We start from the raw sequence: 27,459 nt of genomic DNA, 5'->3' as shown, positions 1-27,459 counted from the left end.
CCAACAGGGCTGTCCTATGGGTAATACATTCTAGTAACATCACACACACCCAACAGGGCTGTCCTATGGGTAATACATTCTAGTAACATCACACACCCAACAGGGCTGTCCTGTGTGTAATACATTCTAGTAACATCACACACCCAACAGGGCTGTCCTATGGGTAATACATTCTAGTAACATCACACATACACCCAACAGGGCTGTCCTATGGGTAATACATTCTAGTAACATCACACACCCAACAGGGCTGTCCTATGGGTAATACATTCTAGTAACATCACACACCCAACAGGGCTGTCCTGTGTGTAATACATTCTAGTAACATCACACATACACCCAACAGGGCTGTCCTATGGGTAATACATTCTAGTAACATCACACACCCAACAGGGTTGTTTATGGGTAATACATTCTAGTAACATCACACATACACCCAACAGGGCTGTCCTATGGGTAATACATTCTAGTAACATCACACACCCAACAGGGCTGTCCTGTGTGTAATACATTCTAGTAACATCACACACCCAACAGGGCTGTCCTATGGGTAATACAATCTAGTAACATCACACATACACCCAACAGGGTTGTTTATGGGTAATACATTCTAGTAACATCACACACCCAACAGGGTTGTTTATGGGTAATACATTCTAGTAACTAAGTTATATGTTTGTAGGCTCTCACAGTCACTCAAATCAAACAAGTGCGGATCCTAATAGATGACAGTATCAAGGCGAACGATGCTGGTCTACTGAACAGCGAGAGCCAGAGGAATGAGGCTTTGAAGGAGATGGGTAACCACCTCCATTCCAGTGTCATTGTCAGTAATGATGAGGTAGGTACATGGCAGTTAAATATTCACTGTATTTAAATGAAAATGGTTTTTATTAGGGGACCAAAATGTATGTTGTGGATGAAAAAACTTGGTTAAAATTTGGCTATGAAATCTTTTCATACTCAATATAACATAGTAGTTAATCACAATATAATGCTTTCTTCCCTTTGAGATGCATTATATATTAATTATTACATTGTGTTTCGATCACTTGTGAAAGAAATTCCGGTTTAGCAAATTAAGTCGGAATAATTTCAATGTTAAAATATGTAAATATAATAAATATAATTACCCAGGATTAATTCACAACCAGTAATTGAAATCCAGCATTCTATATATCCATTACCTACAGCTTTTCTATTTGTTTAGGATGAAAATGAAGTAGTGCGCACTTTTGGTGATTGTGAAACAAGAAAAAAATACTCCCATGTAGATCTTGTGGTAATGGTTGATGGAGTTGATAATGATCGTGGAGCAGTGACAGCTGGAGGGCGTGGCTACTATCTAAAGGTGAGTGACAGCTGGAGGGTGTGGCTACTATCTAAAGGTGAGTGACAGCTGGAGGGTGTGGCTACTATCTAAAGGTGAGTGACAGCTGGAGGGTGTGGCTACTATCTAAAGGTGAGTGACAGGTGGAGGGCGTGGCTACTATCTAAAGGTGAGTGACAGGTGGAGGGTGTGATTACTATCTAAAGGTGAGTGACAGGTGGAGGTCGTGGCTACTATCTAAAGGTGAGTGACAGGTGGAGGGTGTGGCTACTATCTAAAGGTGAGTGACAGGTGCAGGGGTGTACAATTCCAAAAATTTTGCACTAGCCCAAGGGCTAGTAGCAACAATTTTTCACTAGCCCTGATCAGAATTCTACTAGCCCTATTTTTCGTTCATTTTCATATGCACATTTTACTCTATCTGGATTTTGTACAAACCTGTACAGAACAAATACATGTCTAAACAGTGTGTTAAATACCATATCTGCTAATAAAGATATCACACAGATTGTTTCACAGGAACCAGGTATTCATATAATAGTGAAAACATTATTGAGTCGATATTGATAATGCAACAATGCCATCGCATGCAAAATATTTCAGATTTGAAATTATAGTTCTTATATCACTCAAATATTTGCTTTAAAACTATCATTAGATGTAAAGAAAGAAAACATAATCAGTATATCTATTAAAGTTTAACTTTGATATAAAAGCTTAGCAAGGAAACATAACATGAATACAATCAGTATTAAATATCTGCTGTTTTCATTTTATATGTAAGATGAACTTATTAGAATTTAGTAAATAGTACAGTTCATGAAATTTTTGTAACAAAATCTTGAAGTAAGATTACTTTTTACTGATCTTACTTATTTTCCATGATTTTTATGAATATTAAAAAAAAAACTCCATTTTATCTAGTAACATTTGCATGAGATTTGAATAAAATATGTTGCCAATTCCATAATTTCATATAAATTATTTCCAAGAACTGTACACAAATTCAATTTGACAATTTACAATAAAATATTTTGTAAATGATTATTAAATTGCACTGCTAATTTTCATTTACAAGATTTCAATTCTATTTAAGTTATTTTGAAAAACATTTAGTGAATTTATTTGTGTCAATTAACTAAGCATACCTATATATGTATAGATCTGCAAGTGCACAGGACTAAAAATTACCATTATTTCATACTTCAAAACGATCCTCTATCCATCTCACAGCAGTAGTACTTTCTGAATCCAACCCTCATATACTCAAATTTATAACACTAAAATGATAGTGATGCTAAATAATATAACAGTCACTTCATAATTAATTTTTATCTAGAGTCTAGAAATCTAGATTTTCCCGTTCCCTGTCTGTCAACAACATCGGCAAACACATGGCCATCTGGGTCACTCAAGCGCTTAACTTTCACCAATTACATAACAAAGCGTTTGATGCACCTAGATGAAAAATGTTATTTACGTTTGGGAACCATCTGAGGTTGTAAAACTACATTCATGATATTTTCGCTTCAGTTTTGACCACAAATTTTCTGCTAGTAGAATTCTGAACAGCAATAAAAGGCTAAACTGCTGATTTACAACTAAATTTCAATGTAAACATAGATTTTTATCAGGAAATTTCCACTAGCCCACGGGCTAGTAATGATCGTGAAGCCACTAGCCCTGACCTGAAATTCACTAGCCCCGGACGTCGGGCTAGTGGAATTGTACACCCCTGAGGTGGAGGGTGTGGTTACTATCTAAAGGTGAGTGACAGGTGGAGGGTATGGCTACTATCTAAAGGTGAGTGACAGGTGGAGGGCGTGGCTACTATCTAAAGGTGAGTGACAGGTGGAGGGCGTGGCTACTATCTAAAGGTGAGTGACAGGTGGAGGGTGTGGTTACTATCTAAAGGTGAGTGACAGGTGGAGGGTATGGCTACTATCTAAAGGTGAGTGACAGCTGGAGGGCGTGGCTACTATCTAAAGGTGAGTGACAGGTGGAGGGCGTGGCTACTATCTAAAGGTGAGTGACAGGTGGAGGGTGTGGTTACTATCTAAAGGTGAGTGACAGCTGGAGGGCGTGGCTACTATCTAAAGGTGAGTGACAGGTGGAGGGCGTGGCTACTATCTAAAGGTGAGTGACAGGTGGAGGGTGTGGTTACTATCTAAAAGTGAGTGACAGGTAGAGGGTATGGTTACTATCTAAAGGTAAGTGACAGGTGGAGGGTGTGGTTACTATCTAAAAGTGAGTGATAGGCGGAGGGTATGGCTACTATCTAAAAGTGAGTGACAGCTGGAGGGTGTGGTTACTATCTAAAGGTGAGTGACAGCTGGAGGGCATGGCTACTATCTAAAGGCAGTGACAGCTTGAGGGTGTGGTTACTATCTAAAGGTGAGTGACAGCTGGAGGGCGTGGCTACTATCTAAAGGTGAGTGACAGCTGGAGGGTGTGGCTACTATCTAAAGGTGAGTGACAGCTGGAGGGCGTGGCTACTATCTAAAGGTGAGTGACAGCTGGAGGGCGTGGCTACTATCTAAAGGTGAGTGACAGCTGGAGGGTGTGGCTACTATCTAAAGGTGAGTGACAGCTGGAGGGTGTGGCTACTATCTAAATGTTAGTGACAGGTGGAAGGTGTGGCTACTATCTAAAGGTGAGTGACAGCTGGAGGGTGTGGCCTATATCTAAAGGTGAGTGCCAGCTGTAGGGTGTGGCTACTATCTAAAGGTGAGTGACAGCTGGAGGGCGTGGCTACTATCTAAAGGTGAGTGCCAGCTGTAGGGTGTGGCTACTATCTAAAGGTGAGTTACAGCTGGAGGGTGTGGCTACTATCTAAATGTTAGTGACAGGTGGAAGGTGTGGCTACTATCTAAAGGTGAGTGACAGCTGGAGGGCGTGGCTACTATCTAAAGGTGAGTGCCAGCTGTAGGGTGTGGCTACTATCTAAAGGTGAGTGACAGCTGGAGGGCGTGCCACTATCGAAAGGTGAGTGAAAGCTGGAGGGTGTGGCTACTATTTAAAGGTGAGTGAAAGCATGGGGTGGGGATTCTATCTTACAGTAGATCAATATATAAATTATCAATTAATATATTACAAAAAAGAAATATATAAATTTAAGATAATTATTATCAAAAATGGGCCGAATAGTGATAAATGGATTGATTTATTATATAATTATAATAAATATAATCTTATTGTTATGATGTGGTTAAAGAAGTCAAAACAAGATTTTCAGAAAGTTCTTATACATAAACGGTAGAGAATGAAATTTATTGAGCTGATTTCTTTAAACTGTGGTTTGACATTGTGTTAGAGTGAGATTGCTGTCCATTGTTTGACAGGGGCCTTTGGTGTTTTTGGAACAAGCTCTGATCAACCTTGCCATGAGTCTGCTCCACACGCGGAACTACACACCGTTATACACACCATTCTTCATGAGAAAGGAAGTGATGCAGGAAGTGGCCCAGCTATCACAATTTGATGACGAGCTCTACAAGGTATACTACCTGACTATGTTGTCACTATCTCCTATCAACCATTCACTATCCAACTCCTCGCGTGCTCATCTTCAGGCCATTAAAAGTAATTTGTATAAGTTGTATAACTTGTTTTGCAATCAAAAAAGTTTATAATTTTTACCATTCACTTATTTGTCAACATTTATAACTGTTAGATATTTCTCTGTCAACACCTAGGTTTACAGTGTTAAAGATTTCTCTGTCAACCCCTAGGGTAACAGTGTTAGAGATTTCTCTGTCAACTCCTAGGTTAACAGTGATAGAGATTTCTCTGTCAACCCCTAGGTTAACAGTGATAGAGATTTCTCTGTCAACCACTAGGTTAACAGTGTTAGAGATTTCTCTATCAACCCCTAGGTTAACAGTGATAGAGATTTCTGTGTCAACCCCTAGGTTAACAGTGATAGAGATTTCTGTGTCAAACCCTAGGGTAACCGTGATAGAGATTTCTCTGTCAACCCCTAGGTTAACAGTGATAGAGATTTCTCTGTCAACCCCTAGGTTAACAGTGATAGAGATTTCTCTGTCAACCCCTAGGTTAACAGTGATAGAGATTTCTCTGTCAACCCCTAGGTTAACAGTGATAGAGTTTTATCTGTCAAACCCATAGGTTAACAGTGATAGAGATTTCTCTGTCAACCCCTAGGTTATCAGTGTTAGAGATTTCTCTGTCAACCCCTAGCCTAGGTTATCAGTGATAGAGATTTCTCTGTCAACCCCTAGGTTAACAGTGTTAGAGATTTCTCTGTCAACCCCTAGGTTAACAGTGATAGAGATTTCTCTGTCAACCCCTAGGTTAACAGTGATAGAGATTTCTCTGTCAACCCCTAGGTTAACAGTGTTAGAGATTTCTCTGTCAACCCCTAGGTTAACAGTGATAGAGTTTTATCTGTCAAACCCCTAGATTAACAGTGATAGAGATTTCTCTGTCAACCCCTAGGTTATCAGTGTTAGAGATTTCTCTGTCAACCCCTAGCCTAGGTTAACAGTGATAGAGATTTCTCTGTCAACCCCTAGGTTATCAGTGTTAGAGATTTCTCTGTCAACCCCTAGCCTAGGTTATCAGTGATAGAGATTTCTCTGTCAACCCCTAGGTTAACAGTGTTAGAGATTTCTCTGTCAACCTCTAGGTTAACAGTGATAGAAATTTCTCTGTCAACCCCTAAGTTAACAGTGATAGAGATTTCTCTGTCAAACCCTAGGTTAACGGTGATAGATTTCTCTGTCAACTCCTAGCCTAGGTTAACAGTGATAGAGATTTCTCTGTCAACCCCTAGATTATTAGTGATAGAGATTTCTCTGTCAACCCCTAAGTTAACAGTGATAGAGATATCTCTGTCAACCCCTAGGTTAACAGTGTTAGAGATTTCTCTGTCAACCCCTAGGTTAACAGTGAAAGAGTTTTATTTGTCAAACCCATAGGTTAACAGTGATAGAGATTTCTCTGTCAACCCCTAGGTTAACAGTGTTAGAGATTTCTCTGTCAACCCCCTAGGTTAACAGTGATAGAGATTTCTCTGTCAACCCCCTAGGTTAACAGTGATAGAGATTTCTCTGTCAACCCCTAGGTTAACAGTAATAGAGATTTCTCTGTCAACCCCTAGGTTAATAGTGATAGAGATTTCTCTGTCAACCCCTAGGTTAACAGTGATAGAGATTTTCCTGTCGAACCCTAGGGTAACGGTGATAGAGATTTCTCTGTCAAACCCTAGGGTAACGGTGATAGAGATTTCTCTGTCAACTCCTAGCCTAGGTTAACAGTGATAAAGATTTTTCTGTCAACCCCTAGGTTAACAGTGTTAGAGATTTCTCTGTCAACCCCTAGGTTAACAGTGATAGAGATTTCTCTGTCAACCCCTAGGTTAACAGTGTTAGAGATTTCTCTGTCAACCCCTAGGTTAACAGTGATAGAGATTTCTCTGTCAACCCCTAGGTTAACAGTGATAGAGATTTCTCTGTCAACCCATAGGTTAACAGTGATAGAGATTTCTCTGTCAAACCCTAGGGTAACAGTGATAGAGATTTCTCTGTCAACCCATAGGTTATCAGTGTGAGAGATTTCTCTGTCAACCCCTAGCCTAGGTTAACAGTGTGAGAGATTTCTCTGTCAACCCCTAGCCTAGGTTAACAATGATAAAGATTTCTCTGTGAACCCCTAGGTTAACAGTGTTAGAGATTTCTCTGTCAACCCCCTAGGTTAACAGTGATAGAGATTTCTCTGTCAACCCCTAGTATAACAGTGTTAGAGATTTCTCTGTCAACCCCCTAGGTTAACAGTTATAGAGATTTCTATGTCAACCCCTAGGTTAACAGTAATAGAGATTTCTCTGTCAACCCCTAGGTTAATAGTGATAGAGATTTCTCTGTCAACCCCTAGGTTAACAGTGATAGAGATTTCCCTGTCGAACCCTAGGGTAACGGTGATAGAGATTTCTCTGTCAACCCCTAGGTTAACAGTGTTAGAGATTTCTCTGTCAACCCCTAGGTTAACAGTGATAGAGATTTCTCTGTCAACCCCTAGCCTAGGTTAACAGTGATAGAGATTTCTGTGTCAACCCCTAGGTTAACAGTGATAGAGATTTCTCTGTCAACCCCTAGGTTAACAGTGATAGAGATTTCTCTGTCAATCCCTAGGTTAACAGTGTTAGAGATTTCTCTGTCAACCCCTAGGTTAACAGTGATAGAGATTTCTCTGTCAACCCCTAGCCTAGGTTAACAGTGATAGAGATTTCTGTGTCAACCCCTAGGTACAGTGATAGAGATTTCTGTGTCAACCCCTAGGTTAACAGTGATAGAGATTTCTCTGTCAACCCCTAGGTTAACAGTGATAGAGATTTCTCTGTCAACCCCTAGGTTAACAGTGATAGAGATTTCTCTGTCAACCCCTAGGTTAACAGTGATAGAGATTTCTCTGTCAACCCCTAGGTTAACAGTGATAGAGATTTCTCTGTCAACCCCTAGGTTAACCATATGTAACCAGACACAGTTTAAATGCTTTGATAATTTGTTGTTTTCCTTATAGTATTTAGTAGTATAAATGATCTGGTCAACTGTTGACAAATCTCATAATAAATCACAGACTTAAAACATAGATGATGTTATTTTCACAAGAAATAACAAGATGTTCTCTAAAAATACTAAATAGTTTGAAATGGTGAACAGAGGAAGTGAAATTTTACAGGTTGTAGGTAAGGGCAGCGAGAAGGCAGAGGAGAATACGGTAGAAGAAAAGTACTTGATAGCCACATCAGAACAGCCCATTGCTGCTTACCACAGAGATGAATGGATACCCAAAGAAAACCTTCCCATTCGGTACCTTGGTTACTCCACATGTTTCCGACAGGAGGTCGGATCTCATGGACGGGATACGCGTGGAATTTTTAGAGTCCATCAATTTGAGAAAGTAAACAAAGCTTTTATGTTCTTTAATCTCATTGGTTTTAAGTGCATTGATAAAAAACCGTTTGTGAAATATTTCTGAACATATGATTTTTGGCAATTTTTCTTTGTGTTAGAATACTAACAACCTCCAACCCAAAAAGCAGCAAAACTTTTGTTTCAATTATTTGTAGGTTAGGCCTCTATTTTTCAATTTTTTTCTAGACTATACCATGAAAAATACATTTAGAGATTAAAAGATAACAGAAGCAAGAAAAGACCTACTTAACTACAAAGTAGAACAGAGTTTAGACCCACTTTACTACAGTGTAGAACAGCGTTTAGACCCACTTTACTACAGTGTAGAACAGTGTTTAGACCCACTTTACTACAGTGTAGAACAGTGTTTAGACCCACTTTACTACAGTGTAGAACAGAGTTTAGACCCACTTTACTACAGTGTAGAACAGAGTTTAGACCCACTTTACTACAGTGTAGAACAGAGTTTAGACCCACTTTACTACAGTGTAGAACAGCATTTAGACCCACTTTACTACAGTGTAGAACAGTGTTTAGACCCACTTTACTACAGTGTAGAACAGAGTTTAGACCCACTTTACTACAGTGTAGAACAGAGTTTAGACCCACTTTACTACTGTGTAGAACAGAGTTTAGACCCACTTTACTACAGTGTAGAACAGAGTTTAGACCCACTTTACTACAGTGTAGAACAGAGTTTAGACCCACTTTACTACAGTGTAGAACAGAGTTTAGACCCACTTTACTACAGTGTAGAACACCCACTTTACTACAGTGTAGAACAGAGTTTAGACCCACTTTACTACAGTGTAGAACAGAGTTTAGACCCACTTTACTACAGTGTAGAACAGAGTTTAGACCCACTTTACTACAGTGTAGAACAGAGTTTAGACCCACTTTACTACAGTGTAGAACAGAGTTTAGACCCACTTTACTACAGTGTAGAACAGAGTTTAGACCCACTTTACTACAGTGTAGAACAGAGTTTAGACCCACTTTACTACAGTGTAGAACAGAGTTTAGACCCACTTTACTACAGTGTAGAACAGAGTTTAGACCCACTTTACTACAGTGTAGAACAGAGTTTAGACCCACTTTACTACAGTGTAGAACAGAGTTTAGACCCACTTTACTACAGAGTAGAACAGAGTTTAGAGCCACTTTTACTACAGTGTAGAACAGAGTTTAGACCCACTTTACTACAGTGTAGAACAGAGTTTAGACCCACTTTACTACAGTGTAGAACAGAGTTTAGACCCACTTTACTACAGTGTAGAACAGAGTTTAGACCCAATTTACTACAGTGTAGAACAGAGTTTAGACCCACTTAACTACAGAGTAGAACAGCGTTTAGAGCCACTTTACTACAGTGTAGAACAGAGTTTAGACCCACTTTACTACAGTGTAGAACAGCATTTAGACCCACTTTACTACAGTGTAGAACAGCATTTAGACCCACTTTACTACAGTGTAGAACAGCGTTTAGACCTACTTTACCACAGTGTAGAACAGCGTTTAGACCCACTTTACTACAATGTAGAACAGTGTTTAGACCCACTTTACTACAATGTAGAACAGAGTTTAGACCCACTTTACTACAGTGTAGAACAGCATTTAGACCCACTTTACCACAGTGTAGAACAGAGTTTAGACCCACTTTACTACATTGTAGAACAGAGTTTAGACCCACTTTACTACAGTGTAGAACAGCGTTTAGACCCACTTTACTACAGTGTAGAACAGAGTTTAGACCCACTTTACTACAGTGTAGAACAGTAATTAGACCCACTTTACTACAGTGTAGAACAGCGTTTAGACCCACTTTACTACAGTGTAGAACAGTAATTAGACCCACTTTACTACAGTGTAGAACAGCGTTCAGACCCACTTTACTACAGTGTAGAACAGAGTTTAGACCCTTTTTACTACAGTGTAGAACAGTAATTAGACCCACTTTACTACAGTGTAGAACAGTAATTAGACCCACTTTACTACAGTGTAGAACAGCGTTTAGACCCACTTTACTACAGTGTAGAACAGTAATTAGACCCACTTTACTACAGTGTAGAACAGCGTTTAGACCCACTTTACTACAGTGTAGAACAGAGTTTAGACCCTTTTTACTACAGTGTAGAACAGTAATTAGACCCACTTTACTACAGTGTAGAACAGCATTCAGACCCACTTTACTACAGTGTAGAACAGAGTTTAGACCCTTTTTACTACAGTGTAGAACAGTGTTTAGACCCACTTTACTACAGTGTAGAACAGAGTTTAGACCCACTTTACTACAGTGTAGAACAGAGTTTAGACCCACTTTACTACAGTGTAGAACAGTAATTAGACCCACTTTACTACAGTGTAGAACAGTGTTTAGACCCACTTTACTACAGTGTAGAACAGTAATTAGACCCACTTTACTACAGTGTAGAACAGTAATTAGACCCACTTTACTACAGTGTAGAACAGTGTTTAGACCCACTTTACTACAGTGTAGAACAGAGTTTAGACCCACTTTACTACAGTGTAGAACAGAGTTTAGACCCACTTTACTACAGTGTAGAACAGTAATTAGACCCACTTTACTACAGTGTAGAACAGAGTTTAGACCTACTTTACCACAGTGTAGAACAGCGTTTAGACCCACTTTACCACAGTGTAGAACAGTGTTTAGACCCACTTTACTACAGTGTAGAACAGAGTTTAGACCCACTTTACTACAGTGTAGAACAGAGTTTAGACCCACTTTACTACAGTGTAGAGCAGAGTTTAGACCCACTTTACCACAGTGTAGAACAGTGTTTAGACCCACTTTACTACAGTGTAGAGCAGAGTTTAGACCCACTTTACTACAGTGTAGAACAGCGTTAAGACACACTTTACTACAGTGTAGAACAGAGTTTAGACCCACTTTACTACAGTGTAGAACAGAGTTTAGACCCACTTTACTACAGTGTAGAACAGAGTTTAGACCCACTTTACTACAGTGTAGAACAGAGTTTAGACCCACTTTACCACAGTGTAGAACAGTGTTTAGACCCACTTTACTACAGTTTAGAACAGAGTTTAGACCCACTTTACTACAGTGTAGAACAGAGTTTAGACCCACTTTACTACAGTGTAGAACAGAGTTTAGACCCACTTTACTACAGTGTAGAACAGAGTTTAGACCCACTTTACTACAGTGTAGAACAGAGTTTAGACCCACTTTACTACAGTGTAGAACAGAGTTTAGACCCACTTTACTACAGTGTAGAACAGAAGTTTAGACCCCTTTACTACAGTGTAGAACAGAGTTTAGACCCACTTTACTACAGTGTAGAACAGAGTTTAGACCCACTTTACTACAGTGTAGAACAGAGTAACAGAGTTTAGACCCACTTTACTACAGTGTAGAACAGAGTTTAGACCCACTTTACTACAGTGTAGAACAGTGTTTAGACCCACTTTACTACAGTGTAGAACAGAGTTTAGACCCACTTTACTACAGTGTAGAACAGAGTTTAGACCCACTTTACTACAGTGTTAGAACAGTGTTTAGACCCACTTTACTACAGTGTAGAACAGTGTTTAGACCACTTTACTACAGTGTAGAACCCCACTTTACTACAGTGTAGAACAGTAATTAGACCCACTTTACCACAGTGTAGAACAGAGTTTAGACCCACTTTACTACAGTGTAGAACAGAGTTTAGACCTACTTTACTACAGTGTAGAACAGAGTTTAGACCCACTTTACTACAGTGTAGAACAGAGTTTAGACCCTTTTTACTACAGTGTAGAACAGAGTTTAGACCCACTTTACTACAGTGTAGAACAGTGTTTAGACCCACTTTACTACAATGTAGAACAGTGTTTAGACCCACTTTACTACAGTGTAGAACAGAGTTTAGACCCACTTTACTACAGTGTAGAACAGTGTTTAGACCCCTTTACAGTCAGTTTAGACCCACTTTACTACAGTGTAGAACAGAGTTTAGACCCACTTTACTACAGTGTAGAACAGAGTTTAGACCCACTTTACTACAGTGTAGAACAGTGTTTAGACCCACTTTACTACAGTGTAGAACAGAGTTTAGACCCACTTTACCACAGTGTAGAACAGCGTTTAGACCCACTTCACTATAGTGTAGAACAGAGTTTAGACCCACTTTACTACAGTGTAGAACAGTGTTTAGACCCACTTTACCACAGTGTAGAACAGCGTTTAGACCCACTTTACTACAGTGTAGAGCAGAGTTTAGACCCACTTTACCACAGTGTAGAACAGAGTTTAGACCCACTTTACCACAGTGTAGAACAGTGTTTAGACCCACTTTACTACAGTGTAGAACAGAGTTTAGACCCACTTTACTACAGTGTAGAACAGAGTTTAGACCCACTTTACTACAGTGTAGAACAGAGTTTAGACCCACTTTACCACAGAGTAGAAGAGTGTTTAGACCCACTTTACCACAGTGTAGAACAGCATTTAGACCCACTTTACTACAGTGTAGAACAGAGTTTAGACCCACTTTACTACAGTGTAGAACAGCGTTTAGACCCACTTTACTACAGTGTAGAACAGCGTTTAGACCCATGTTTACTACAATACATGTTTTTACTTTGACAGGTTGAACAGTTTTGCTTGACTTCTCCTCATGATAACAAATCTTGGGAAATGTTTGATGAAATGATTAAAAATGCTGAGGACTTTAACCAATTACTAGGAATACCATACCGGATAGTGGGTATTGTGTCAGGTGGGTACAATTACTAGGAATACCATACCGGATAGTGGGTATTGTGTCAGGTGGGTACAATGTCCTTGTCTATGGTTACTCCTTGTTAGCTCACCATCATCAGATGGTGGGCTATTCAAATCGCCTTTCGTCCGTGGTCCATCCTTCCGTCCGTCCGTCCTTCTGTCTGTTAACAATTCTTGCTACCACTATTTTTAGAAGGTATTTAAGGGATCTATCTCAAATTCCATATATAGCTTCCCCTAGGACTTTAGTTGTGCATATGGCATTTTGTTACTGATCGATGAACAAGATGGCCAACAGGCCGCTATCTTGAATTGAAGTTTGTTACCGCAATTTCTTAAAAAGTACTGAAGGGATATGTCTCAAATTTCACATGCAGGTTCCTCAAGGCCCTAGTTGTGCATATTGCATTTTGATCATTGAAGTTTGTTACCGCTATACAGTAAAACCTTTTTATATCACCACCTTCTGTTTTCCAAGATTTTGGCGATACTGTATATCGAGTTTGGCGGTATATCAGATTTTTCGTTGAAATCTTAATTAGGCGTAAGTATAGGTAGTCCTTTGGTGCCGTACTGAAACAGACTTTCTAGTCATTCTGTGTACTGTACGGCCACTTCGTATTTTGTTATATGAATAGTTCCAAAATCAAAGTAAATTTCGATAGTAGTCTTTCAATAAATATGTCAGCTTAATGTGTGTAAATACAAAAGCCGAACTCGTTTGTGTTACCAAGTATCGTGCCGTAATTGCCTGCTAGCTGGGATTTTCTTGGTTACATGATATTTTTATCCTGGGAAATCCCACCCGGAAACAAAGAATAGAAGTTCTGAACAAGCACAGTGCGGTCGTGACCTCACTTCCGCGAACATGTCTGCAAATATAAAAACAGGTACCCCGGAAATAAACGGCACTCTGGCGACGATTTGATCTTACTAGTAAATGGTGGGTTCCTCTGCACGTACGTAATATTTATATCGCACTTGAAATTACTAATTGCATTTTATGGTCCAATATAAACGAACGGCGATATCGAGAAACAGACTTGTGGGTTCCTTTTTGTCAATTCACAATAAAAATCAAAGGTTAATTAATAGTAAGTAAAACACATGTACAGAAGCGAATTTTATTCACCACCACTTGCGACAACTACCTGTAAAACAATAACAAAGGTGTACCCATATTGTTAAATGATTTCACTGTGGCCATAGTGTGTGTAGCTGATTACCTGTCAGTCAGCAGTCGAGCACCTTACAAAAACATGTGTCCCTAATTAACAGAATTTGGCGATATTAACGAGGTCATTATAGTGTTATTTTAATCATTTGTTTTGCAAATGTGGTGGCGGATGGTGGTAGGCGGGTTTGGCGGTATAACGGGTGTATTTGCATGGAGGGATATCCGCTCTGAATAAATTCATGGCGATAAGCGGGTTTGGTGGTAAAAGGGATGGCGATATAACACGGTTTTATTGTATCTCAAAAAGAACTGAAGGGATTTGTCTTAAATTTTATATACAGGTTCCCCTTGGGCCCTAGTTGTGCATATTGGATTTTGGGACCGATATGTGAACAAGATGGTCGACAGGCTGCCATCTTGAATTTTGATCATTGAAGTTTGTTACCACTATGAATTTCTCAGAAAGTACTGAAGGGATCTGTCTCAAATTTTATGTGCAGGTTCCTCTTGGGCCCCTGTTGTGCATGTTGCATTTTGGACTGATTGGTGAACAAGATGGCCGACAGGCCCCAATCTTGGATTTTGATAGTTTAATATGCACCAAACTTAACAAAAGACATCAGTTGGCTAGTAAATTACATAACTAATTTGTATCAAATATCAGGTGACCGTTAAGGCCCATGGGCCTCTTGTTATCATAGGAATCCTTTGCATGTACGTACAACTTAAGACAAGTTCATGACATACAAAAGACAACATTCTCCAAACAACAATATATTTATGTACATATAATGTGAAAAGTCTTGTGATTTTGTATTGTAACATTTTACATTGATTAACCATTACAGGGGCCCTGAACAATGCTGCTGCTAAGAAGTTGGACCTGGAGGCCTGGTTCCCTGCCTCAGGAGCTTTCCGGGAGTTGGTCTCTTGTTCTAACTGTCTGGACTATCAGGCTCGTCGCCTCAAGGTGCGCTACGGACAAACCAAGAAGATGAATCAGGAGGTTAGTGAAGGTTTTACTTCAAATGTTTAGTACATTGTTGGAGATCCAGTGCATTGATGACGATCCTCAGCAATATGAAATTTAAAGCACAGTTGAACTTGATTGATACAAACGCGGATAATTCAACAACCTAGCTTAATACGATGTCAGTCCTGACTCAATTCCCTCTTTATCTTTGTTTAAAAAAAATAGATTTCAAAAATATCAGATAATATGAAGTACGTTTTTGGTTTGAATGACAAAAATCATACATAAAATGTTCGTATAACTAGAAGTGAGATTTTTTGGACTAATAGATTGCTGAAAATACTGATTTCTTTTTAGCCCACCATCATCAGATGGAAGGCTATTCAAATAGCTTTTCGTCCGTGGTCCGTCGTCCGTCCGTCCTTCTGTCCATCATAGACAATTTTGACATTTTTCTTGCTTACATCGCTTTACACGCAACTAGTATATATACTACTATTCTATTATGGCCCTTACCAGAGGGAGCTGTTCTCCTATAGTGTTGTCTGGCGAGGTATAGTCCCCAAGTCGAAGATGAGGGGACTATATCTCGCCAGACAACACTATAGAAGAACTGTTCCCGAGGAAAAGGGCCATAATAGATTTAGTACGTCATATGACATTCATTATGACGTCATATATTTGGTCGTGTGCTCATTCCCGGGGGACTATACTTTAGTATAGTTCCCGTAGTCAGGTATAGTCTCCCGTAGTCAAGAAGGACAGGGAACTGTCGCAAAATAGATAATGGCTTTTATCCAATCGCATTCCTAGTGATTATCATGTGATGTACTAAAATTGGACAACTCATATAAGTTTCGTTTTTATTGAGACAATATCACAACAATATTGAAATATTATGAAAAAACCCTTTACTGGTCTACAATTTTGATGTTATATTTTAAAACAAACAATTAACACTTCAGAAAAAAATAACACTTCAGAAAAAAATAACACTTAAGAAAAAAATCCGTTTTAATGTATCTCCAGAAAGCTTCGAAGGAAGTGAAATTGTTTTTTCGTGCGTTCATCACAATATCAAACGCTGATTTTCTACAAAATTCTTGGCCTAAAATAGAACGCTTTTTCCAGATCACGTAAATTTCATACTTAATTCACCACAATCATATAACGTCATATGATGGGAAGCTATTTCGATACAACCTTTAGCTGGTGGTTTTGAAGAATGCATGCATGCATTGCATGTTAATCATGTTTCCAAAATATGACTGTCATTGTGTCAATCACTATCAACGACGGCAACTCTATCAAAACATTGCAAGACCATGCAATCTTCACAACATTCTGTTGTCGTTCAAGGGACTTCAAGCTTCCCCTGTTCGTGATTTAACATTCACAACAGAGAAAGCGGCAAAAGAAAGCATGTTTACATCTGGTGCCATTTTTTAGGTCACCTGAGACGAAGTCTCAAGTGACCTTTTCTAATCCCCTTTTGTCCGTCGTCGTGCGTCGTCCGTCGTATGTCCGTAAACAATTTACATTTTCGACTTTTTCTCCAAAACTGCTGAAGCAATTTCAATGAAATTTTGCACAAACCTTCTAAGGCATAAGGCCAATCAAAATTGTGAATTATGTGGTCTCCACCCCCCAGGGGGCTGTGGGAGGGGCCAAAAGGGGTAAAGTTGAGTAAAATTTCAAAAAAATCTTCTTCTCTACTCACAGATGTGGTAGAATCAAATACTCTTCATAGATAGAAAAGTCTTAAGGTCCTTTACAAAAATTGTGAATTATATAACCCTGGGGTCTCTAATTTCCCCATGGGGAGGGGGTTAAGTTTACTATAGTTTATATTGGGAAAACACATTTTTGCGCATGATTTGGTCATTTGTAATAGGAAATGAGTCAAATGTCGTCAGAATTATCAGAATGAGATGGCCATTTAATCCTATTAACAAATTTTCTATGACTGACCCCCAGGGGCCTTCGGACGGGGCTAAAAAAGGGTCAAATAGGCTAAAACTTCAAAAATCTTCTTCTGAAATTCTGGAAATGGTAGAATCAAATACTTTTCATAAATAGAAAGGTCTTAAGGTTCTTTACAAAAATTGTGAATTATATGACCCTGGATTCTCAGGTTTCCCCCTGGGGAGGGGGTCAAGTTTACTATAGTTTATATTTGGAAAACACATTTATGAGCATGTTTTGCTCAATTTTCATTGGAAACGAGTCAAACTTGGTTAGAATTATAGGCCTGAGATAGCATTTTAATATCATATCCATATTGGTCCAGGCCGACCCCCTGGGGGCAGAGGGGCGGGGCCAAAAAAGGTCAAATAGGCTAAAAAAATTCAAAAATATTCTTTTAAAATTCTGGAAATGATGTTATCAAATACACTTTATAGATGAAAAGGTCTTAAAGTTTGTTTATATAAATTGTAAATTATATATGACCCTGGGTTCTCACGTTTCCCCCTGGGGAGGGGGTCAAATTTACTATAGTTTATATAGGAAAAACACATTTATGAGCATTTTTTGCTCAATTTTCGTAGGAAATGAGTCAAACTTGGTTAGAATTATTAGCCTGAGATAGCATTTTAATATCATATCCACATTGGTCCTGGCCGACCCCCTGGGGGCAGAGGGGCGGGGCTAAAAAAGGGTCAAATCGGCTAAAACTTCAAAAATCTTCTAAAATTCTAGATATAGTAGAATCAAATAATTATAGATGGTCTTAAGATGTTTTATAAAAATTGTGAATTATATGACGTTGGGGTCTCACGTTACCCCCTGGGGAGGGGTCAAGTTTACTTTAGTTTATATAGGAAAAACATATTTGTGAACATTATTTGCCCAATTTTCGTAGGAAATTAGTCAAACTTGATTAGAATTATTAGCCTAAGATATAGTATTTTAACATCCATATCTGTCCTCGATGACCCCCTGGGGGACCAGAGGGGCAGGATCAAACAGGGTCAAAATGATTAAAATTTCAAAAAATACCTCTAAGTTCACAGGTTTAATGGAAGCAAATACTCTTCATAGTCTAAAGAGTCAAATTTATAAATCACTGACCAACTTCAAGGCCCAGCATATAGTGTTTATATGTCTTTAATTTGTTTCATTATTTGTTTCATTATATATTCTAACTCAGGTGACCGTAAAGGCCCATGTGCCTCTTGTTTGTTTTTCTTTTTTTCCCCGATCGATTCAAGCGTTTGTGAGACCAAAATGCGAGAAAATGATATAAAAAACCGGATTTCGTTCGTCAAAATCCAGAACTCAGAAAACAGGAGCGGGATTATGTTTTTATATATATATTTTTGAAATTTCAATTTTAGGAGCGGGAATTCCTGATGAGCTATTTTTCAAATTGGTGTGATCTTAGTTAGCATACATTGAAGAAACAACTGAAACACAATTTTTATCTTCTTTGGTATATGTAAATAGCAAAGTATCAAATTAAATTATTTCTTGTTTGAAATGAAATGTGGTTGCAGATTCCCAAGAAGAAATTCCATTGCGTCTAAAATTAGAATACTAGAGAGTTCTACATTTACCCAAATGGCGATTGAGAAGTTCCCCGACGTTGCAAACATGTCGTTTATTTTTTTAGAAATGTACTGAAATTTAAAAAAAACAAAAGCTTCTGCAAATAAACAATAGTAAGCAGTTATCATTATCATGCAAATTTATTGCTTCTTTTAATGACTTGTATCTATATTACGACAAAACAAGCATATAAAAATGATTTTGCGATAGGTTTGTGGGGCTAGGAACTTACCTACATTAAATGGGCCGGAGAGGACAGTATGCAGGGTTTTGTGGTATTAACAGTGTTTTCTACCACAATAGCTGGTGTTCTTCAACTCTCAGGACATTGAATAAACACTCCAGCTGTTGATTAACAGATTAACGTGGTATAAACTCTCTACGCATTCTGATTGGCTGACACTGTGAACTCTGACCGAACTACTTATTTCTCAGTGTCACGTCATCATTGTCAACGTCATCAATAATCAAATGAGGTCATTCTATGTTTTGATCGCCACTTGATGTCCAAAACTGCTGTTGGAAAGCATATGCATTGTGGTCGTTGTGCCAAAATATGTGACGTTTTCATACAAATTAAATTGACCTTAAGTACTAATAATACATCTTGACGGATGAGAATTTCACTGATGAGTTTAGGAGATTTAACTTGTATGAAACGAATTTGATCTTGATGGTAATGGCTTGATGATTATCTGACGGGAAAAAGACGATGCCGTGTCGTGCGAATGCTTTTACATGTATACTTGTAGTCCGGCATTGAGTTTCATTTTCTGGAAGCAACTATGAAGATTTTAACTTAATAAGACGTTTTATGAGTATTATTTAACCCTAAAGATGTTCCCAATTAAAATAATTTGATATCTAGGAATTCTTTATCAAACGATATGACTTTTGAATACTAATTAGTGTCTTTTTGCTGATGAAAATATTACTACACCTTATTTGCATATTTCGGTAAATACATCTTACCGTATCCCTACTGTATTTCTATCGACTAAAATGAATATGATTGTGGTAGAAACAGGTCACACTACTCGTGGTTGTTGAATATTGAATTTATTCCACTCTCGTAAGTTATTTTTTTAAAGTTACTTTTGTAACTTTTATAGAATAACTCACTCGTGTGGAATAAATTCAATATTCAACAACCACTCATTGTGTAACCTCTATTTATGTAATGAGGAAATCTGTTTTAAACAGAATTGTGGTAGTGGGGTTGGCACTACAATTGGACAGTATATATACAACGGGCATTTATTGTACACGTTTATCGGTTATGCAAAAAGAAAACAAATCATTGAATTAGGTGATTACTTCTCTCTCATACATAAGCTATATGTTCTCCTTTATAAAACCTTATTTTCTTCTGATATTAATTTACATATTTCGCTTCTTTCAGGCTGAATACTGCCATATGTTGAATGCTACGATGTGTGCCACGACGCGAGTGATATGTGCCATACTGGAGAACTACCAATACAGAAGATGGTATACTGGTACCGGAGCCACTCAAACCATTTATGCCTGAAAGTATGTATTAATCACCAGTCATGGACTATTTATGTCCAATCTTGACATACTGACTATTTATGTCCAACCATGACATACTGACTATTTATGTCCAACCTTAACATACTGACTATTTATGACCAACCTTGACTTACTGACTATTTATGTCCAACCTTGACATACTGACTATTTATGTCCAACCTTGACATACTGACTATTTATGTCCAACCTTGACATACTGACTATTTATGTCCAACCTTGACATACTGACTATTTATGTCCAACCTTAACATACTGACTATTTATGTCCAACCTTGACATACTGACTATTTATGTCCAACCTTAACATACTGACTATTTATGTCCAACCTTGACATACTGACTATTTATGTCCAATCTTGACATACTGACTATTTATGTCCAACCTTGACATACTGACTATTTATGTCCAATCTTGACTTACTGACTATTTATGTCCAATCTGACGTACTGACTATTTATGTACCAACCTTGACCTTACTGACTATTTATGTCCAACCTTAACATACTGACTATTTATGTCCAACCTTGACTACTGACATTTATGTCCAACTTGACATACTGACTATTTATGTCCAACCTTGACATACTGACTATTTATGTCCAATCTCAAATCTCAACTTTTACATGACTATTTATGTCCAACCTTGACATACTGACTATTTATGTCCAATCTTGACATACTGACTATTTATGACCAACCTTACATACTGACTATTTATGTCCAACCTTGAACATACTGACTATTTATGTCCAACCTTGACATACTGACTATTTATGTCCAACCTTGACATACTGACTATTTATGTCCAATCTTGACATACTGACTATTTATGTCCAATCTTGCACAATCTTGTACGTACTGACTATTTATGTCCATTTTATGTCCAATCTTGACATACTGACTATTTATGTCCAATCTTGACATACTGACTATTTATGTCCAATCTTAACATACTGACTATTTATGTCCAATCTTGACATACTGACTATTTATGTCCAATCTTGACATACTGACTATTTATGTCCAACCTTAACGTACTGACTATTTATGTCCAATCTTGACATACTGACTATTTATGTCCAATCTTGACATACTGACTATTTATGTCCAACCTTAACATACTGACTATTTATGTCCAATCTTGACACTACTGACTATTTATGTCCAATCTTTGACATACTGACTATTTATGTCCAATCTTGACATACTGACTACTGACTATTTATGTCCAATCTTGACATACTGACTATTTATGTCCAACCTTAACATACTGACTATTTATGTCCAATCTTGACATACTGACTATTTATGTCCAATCTTGACATACTGACTATTTATGTCCAACCTTGACATACTGACTATTTATGTCCAACCTTGACATACTGACTATTTATGTCCAACCTTGACATACTGACTATTTATGTCCAATCTTGACATACTGACTATTTATGTCCAATCTTAACATACTGACTATTTATGTCCAATCTTGACATACTGACTATTTATGTCCAATCTTGACGTACTGACTATTTATGTCCAATCCTTACATACTGACTATTTATGTCCAACCTTGACATACTGACTATTTATGTCCAACCTTGACATACTGACTATTTATGTCCAATCTTGACATACTGACTATTTATGTCCAACCTTAACATACTGACTATTTATGTCCAACCTTGTCGTACTGACTATTTATGTCCAATCTTGACATACTGACTATTTATGTCCAACCTTGACATACTGACTATTTATGTCCAATCTTAACATACTGACTATTTATGTCCAATCTTGACATACTGACTATTTATGTCCAACCTTGACATACTGACTATTTATGTCCAATCTTGACATACTGACTATTTATGTCCAACCTTAACATACTGACTATTTATGTCCAACCTTGACATACTGACTATTTATGTCCAATCTTGACATACTGACTATTTATGTCCAACCTTGACATACTGACTATTTATGTCCAATCTTGACGTACTGACTATTTATGTCCAATCTTGACATACTGACTATTTATGTCCAACCTTGACATACTGACTATTTATGTCCAATCTTGACATACTGACTATTTATGTCCAATCTTGACATACTGACTATTTATGTCCAATCTTGACATACTGACTATTTATGTCCAATCTTGACATACTGACTATTTATGTCCAATCTTGACATACTGACTATTTATGTCCAATCTTAACATACTGACTATTTATGTCCAATCTTGACGTACTGACTATTTATGTCCAATCTTGACATACTGACTATTTATGTCCAACCTTAACATACTGACTATTTATGTCCAACTCTTATATGTCCAATCTGACATACTGACTATTTATGTCCAACCTTAACATACTGACTATTTATGTCCAACCTTAACATACTGACTATTTATGTCCAATCTTGACATACTGACTATTTATGTCCAACCTGACTATTTATGTCAACCTTATACTGACTATTTATGTCCAACCTTAACATACTGACTATTTATGTCCAATCTTGACATACTGACTATTTATGTCCAATCTTGACATACTGACTATTTATGTCCAACCTTGACTACTGACTATTTATGTCCAATCTATGACTATTTACAACTGACAGACTATTTATGTCCAACCTTGACATACTGACTATTTATGTCCAACCTTAACATACTGACTATTTATGTCCAACCTTAACATACTGACTATTTATGTCCAATCTTGACATACTGACTATTTATGTCCAACTGACATACTGACTATTTATGTCCAACTTAACATACTGACTATTTATGTCCAATCTTGACATACTGACTATTTATGTCCAACCTTGACATACTGACTATTTATGTCCAACCTTAATCTTGTCACATACTGACTGATATTTATGTCCAATCTTTGACATACTGACTATTTATGTCCAATCTTAACATACTGACTATTTATGTCCAATCTTAACATACTGACTATTTATGTCCAATCCTTGACGTACTGACTATTTATGTCCAATCTTGACATACTGACTATTTATGTCCAATCTTGTCGTAATGACTATTTATGTCCAACCTTGACATACTGACTATTTATGTCCAACCTTAACATACTGACTATTTATGTCCAACCTTAACGTACTGACTATTTATGTCCAATCTTGTCGTACTGACTATTTATGTCCAACCTTGACATACTGACTATTTATGTCCAATCTTGACATACTGACTATTTATGTCCAATCTTGACATACTGACTATTTATGTCCAATCTTGACATACTGACTATTTATGTCCAATCTTGACATACTGACTATTTATGTCCAATCTTGACATACTGACTATTTATGTCCAATCTTGACATACTGACTATTTATGTCCAATCTTGACATACTGACTATTTATGTCCAATTCTTGACATACTGACTATTTATGTCAACTTGACATACTGACTATTTATGTCCAACCTTGACATACTGACTATTTATGTCCAACTTGACATACGACTATTTATGTCCAACCTTGACATACTGACTATTTATGTCCAATCTTGTCGTACTGACTATTTATGTCCAATCTTGACATACTGACTATTTATGTCCAATCTTATTTTGTCCACAACATACTGACTATTTATGTCCAATCATACTGACTATTTATGTCCAACCTTAACTACTGACTATTTATGTCCAATCTTGACTACTGACTATTTATGTCCAACCTTGACATACTGACTATTTATGTCCAATCTTACGTACTGACTATTTATGTCCAATCCTTGACATACTGACTATTTATGTCCAATCTTGACATACTGACTATTTATGTCCAATCTTGACATACTGACTATTTATGTCCAATCTTTGACATACTGACTATTTATGTCCAATCTTGACATACTGACTATTTTATGTCCAATCTTAACATACTGACTATTTATGTCCAACCTATTTATGTCCAACGTACTGACTATTTATGTCCAATCTTGTCGTACTGACTATTTATGTCCAATCTTGACATATGACTATTTATGTCCAACCTTGACATACTGACTATTTATGTCCAATCTTGACGTACTGACTATTTATGTCCAATCTTGACATACTGACTATTTATGTCCAATCTTGACATACTGACTATTTATGTCCAATCTTGACATACTGACTATTTATGTCCAATCTTGACATACTGACTATTTATGTCCAACCTTGACATACTGACTATTTATGTCCAATCTTGACATACTGACTATTTATGTCCAATCTTGACATACTTAAACTATTGACCATACTGACATACAGACTATTTATCCAATCTTGAGCATATGTCCAAATCTCGATATACTGGCTATTTGTTGACAGGTTGGAAAGTAAAGATCCCCTTTGTCAAACCGGCACCCATCGATCAAGAAGAGACAAAGAAACAAAAGAAGCACAAAGAAGGTCAAAAGAAGGCAGAGAAGAAAGGAGGTGCAGAAAACTTAGAAACCAATGTTCAGAAAATGAATATTGACAAATAATTGTTTCATTAGGTTCCCTTGTCCATATCTTATGAGCAATGCCAATTCTCTGTGAAGTTCTATGTAAAGTACTATACCTGGCGGAGGACACAGAACAACCCCAGTGTCATGCGAGTTTGATACGCATTAATCAACCTAAAGGGGTCAAGTTGTTCATTAAAATAAGCTGTTTTAGAAGATAACTGTTTCCATGTGCTGTGTCTAAATATTGGACTAAATCTATGTACTGTCTGGTCTGACAACGTCCAACTTTCTGTAGATCTTGTCTTGTGCTTATATGTTTGGTTTTGGGATTTAATCTAAAAATATAATCAAGATAAGAAGCCATTGATTTTATTCATCACAATAAAACAAAGAATATGTATATGTATCTCAACAGCTACCCCCCCCTCCTCCCCTCCTTTTTAGTTCTATAGAGAATCTGATCGAGGGTTGATATTGTCACAAAACGAAGTCACTCCATTTGGGATGAGACACATTACAAGTTACCTCCCTTGCTCTGTGATATTGGATAGTGACGAGAATGGTAGGGATCATGGGCTCAGGCGAGCTTATATAAGAATCATGAAATGTTTGTAAAACATGAAAATGTTCAAAATTATTTCTTTAAATTTAGTTAGCGTCTTTTTTCTCTTTCTGTGAATATTGACAAAATAATGGTCCATAACTGAAGGTCATGTTTTATAGTGCTATACCCCGTCACTACTTGTGTGTGTGTAGCTGGACTGGAGACTGTTTTATAGTGCTATACCCCGTCACTACTTGTGTGTGTGTAGCTGGACTAGAGACTGTGTGGACGTTGGGATCAATCTCTGATGATTGTGTTTGGCTGAGGACTATAATGCTGTGTTTAGTCACCGCTTTATCTGTGTTACACCAGCTAAAGGCTACATCACAGTTTCTTCTAATGAGGAAAACAGGAAAATAAATTATTAACTCGAACATTCATTGTTTTTGTTTTTCTTAATATCCAGTACCAGAAACAATGATATTAAATATGACAATGAGACTGGGCCAGTCATTAAAAAAAAGAGGATAAGGTCAAGGTCAGTTCAGTTTGTGTTAAATTCATCAAAACCACAATTTCCTTGACTTGGTATGTTCTTTAGAGAAAGGTGTAAATGTTTGACCAGAGATGGTTTTATAAGTATTTACTAGAATCTTGTTTTTGCAAATTGGATTAATATGACCAATCTGAACAATGGATTAGGTTTTGGTAAAGGAAAGTTAGTATCTGTTTGAAAATGCACCAATATACATGTATAACCAACAAAATTTGACATTCAGGATGACTTATAGCCATCATGTTTCATCCATCGTCATGCACCATTAGGAAACATTTACATTTTGCACTTTTTCTCAAGTTCCACAACTGTAATTTAGCTGAAAATTGCTTTAACTGATCCTAACATGGTCCCAACCAAGTGTTATTTTTTGCTTTTGGGTCAATTCAAAATCCAAGATGGCCACTATTTTGAAAAAAAAAATTGAACTTCTTCCAAAAAGATTAATATACAGATCATACACTAATGTAGTGATTGTGCGTGCATCTCAACATTGTAAATCCATTATTTGTCACAGTGAGTGAACACCTGTGCTACACCTGAAGTGGGATGTCCCATTTCTTAAACAGGGTATGCAAGGTAGTGAGTAGTGGTATGCTGGGTTTAAACATACAAAGACGACATTAAAATTCCAGATACACACTTGATAGTCAATGAAATATATATTTAAAGATGCTCCACCGCTGACAAATGGTATTTTTTCTCTATCAAAAACAGGAGCAGACGATTTAGTATTGTTCTTCAGTTACAAAAGTTACTTACTTAGCACCATTACCACCAATGAAAAGTTTGAGCTTTCTAATTAATTAATTGCATCCCGAAAAAATTCTGTGGCACGTACTGTGTCCTATATGGAATGAAATTATTTCATATTATTTTTTGTGTTAATTAGACATGTATATACACGATTAAACACCAATTACAGTTTAAATGATGAGTACATTTATGCTCTGTTGGCGGTGGAGCATCTTTAAGTAACACATATTTATCCCCCGCCCAACGAAATTGGCGGGGTATATACAAATGGGTTCCGTCCATCCGTCCATACGAATTGTTTCCGGAGCATAACTCTAAAACCAGTAGAGATATTTCCACAAAACTTCATACACACATTGATCTTATGGTCTAGTAGTGCCTTTTGCTATTTTTAGGTTTTCATTTTTTGCATTTTTTCCGTAACCATGGAAACATTGCTGAAAATATCATATTTTTGTACCAGGTTCGTTTCCGGAGCATAACTCTAAAACTAGAAGAGATATTTGCACGAAACTTCATAGACACATTCGTCTTATGGTCTAGTAGTGCCTTTTGCTATTTTAAGGTTTTCATTTTTTGTACTTTTTTCTGTAACCATGGAAACATTGCTGAAAATGGCAGATTTTTGTGTAAGAATCGTTTCCGGAACACAACTCTAAAACCAGTAGAGATATTTCCACAAAACTTCATACACACATTGATCTTATGGTCTAGTAGTGCCTTTTGCTATTTTTAGGTTTTCATTTTTTGCATTTTTTCCGTAACCATGGAAACATTGCTGAAAATATCATATTTTTGTACCAGGTTCGTTTCCGGAGCATAACTCTAAAACCAGAAGAGATATTTCCACGAAACT

At 37.3% G+C, this 27,459-nt stretch overlaps 1 protein-coding gene across 1 annotated transcript in view; it reads left to right on the top strand.

Moving 5' to 3' along the window:
* The window catches only part of LOC138336014 (serine--tRNA ligase, cytoplasmic-like), a 38,824-nt gene extending 13,099 nt beyond the window's left edge, over positions 1-25,725 (top strand). The window contains 9 exon segments of the mRNA XM_069285275.1: positions 683-841; positions 1,211-1,351; positions 4,672-4,827; positions 8,030-8,251; positions 12,878-13,007; positions 15,038-15,195; positions 20,114-20,191; positions 20,193-20,244; positions 24,626-25,725. Of these exon segments, the coding sequence (XP_069141376.1) occupies positions 683-841; positions 1,211-1,351; positions 4,672-4,827; positions 8,030-8,251; positions 12,878-13,007; positions 15,038-15,195; positions 20,114-20,191; positions 20,193-20,244; positions 24,626-24,783 (1,254 nt within the window). The 3' untranslated portion in view covers positions 24,784-25,725.
* Positions 25,726-27,459: the final 1,734 nt, after the last annotated feature.

Source organism: Argopecten irradians, chromosome 12, assembly GCF_041381155.1.
Source record: "Argopecten irradians isolate NY chromosome 12, Ai_NY, whole genome shotgun sequence".
NCBI lineage: Eukaryota > Metazoa > Mollusca > Bivalvia > Pectinida > Pectinidae > Argopecten > Argopecten irradians.
Note: the sequence above shows the minus strand (reverse complement) of the source record. Positions and strands in the feature narration are given on the sequence as shown.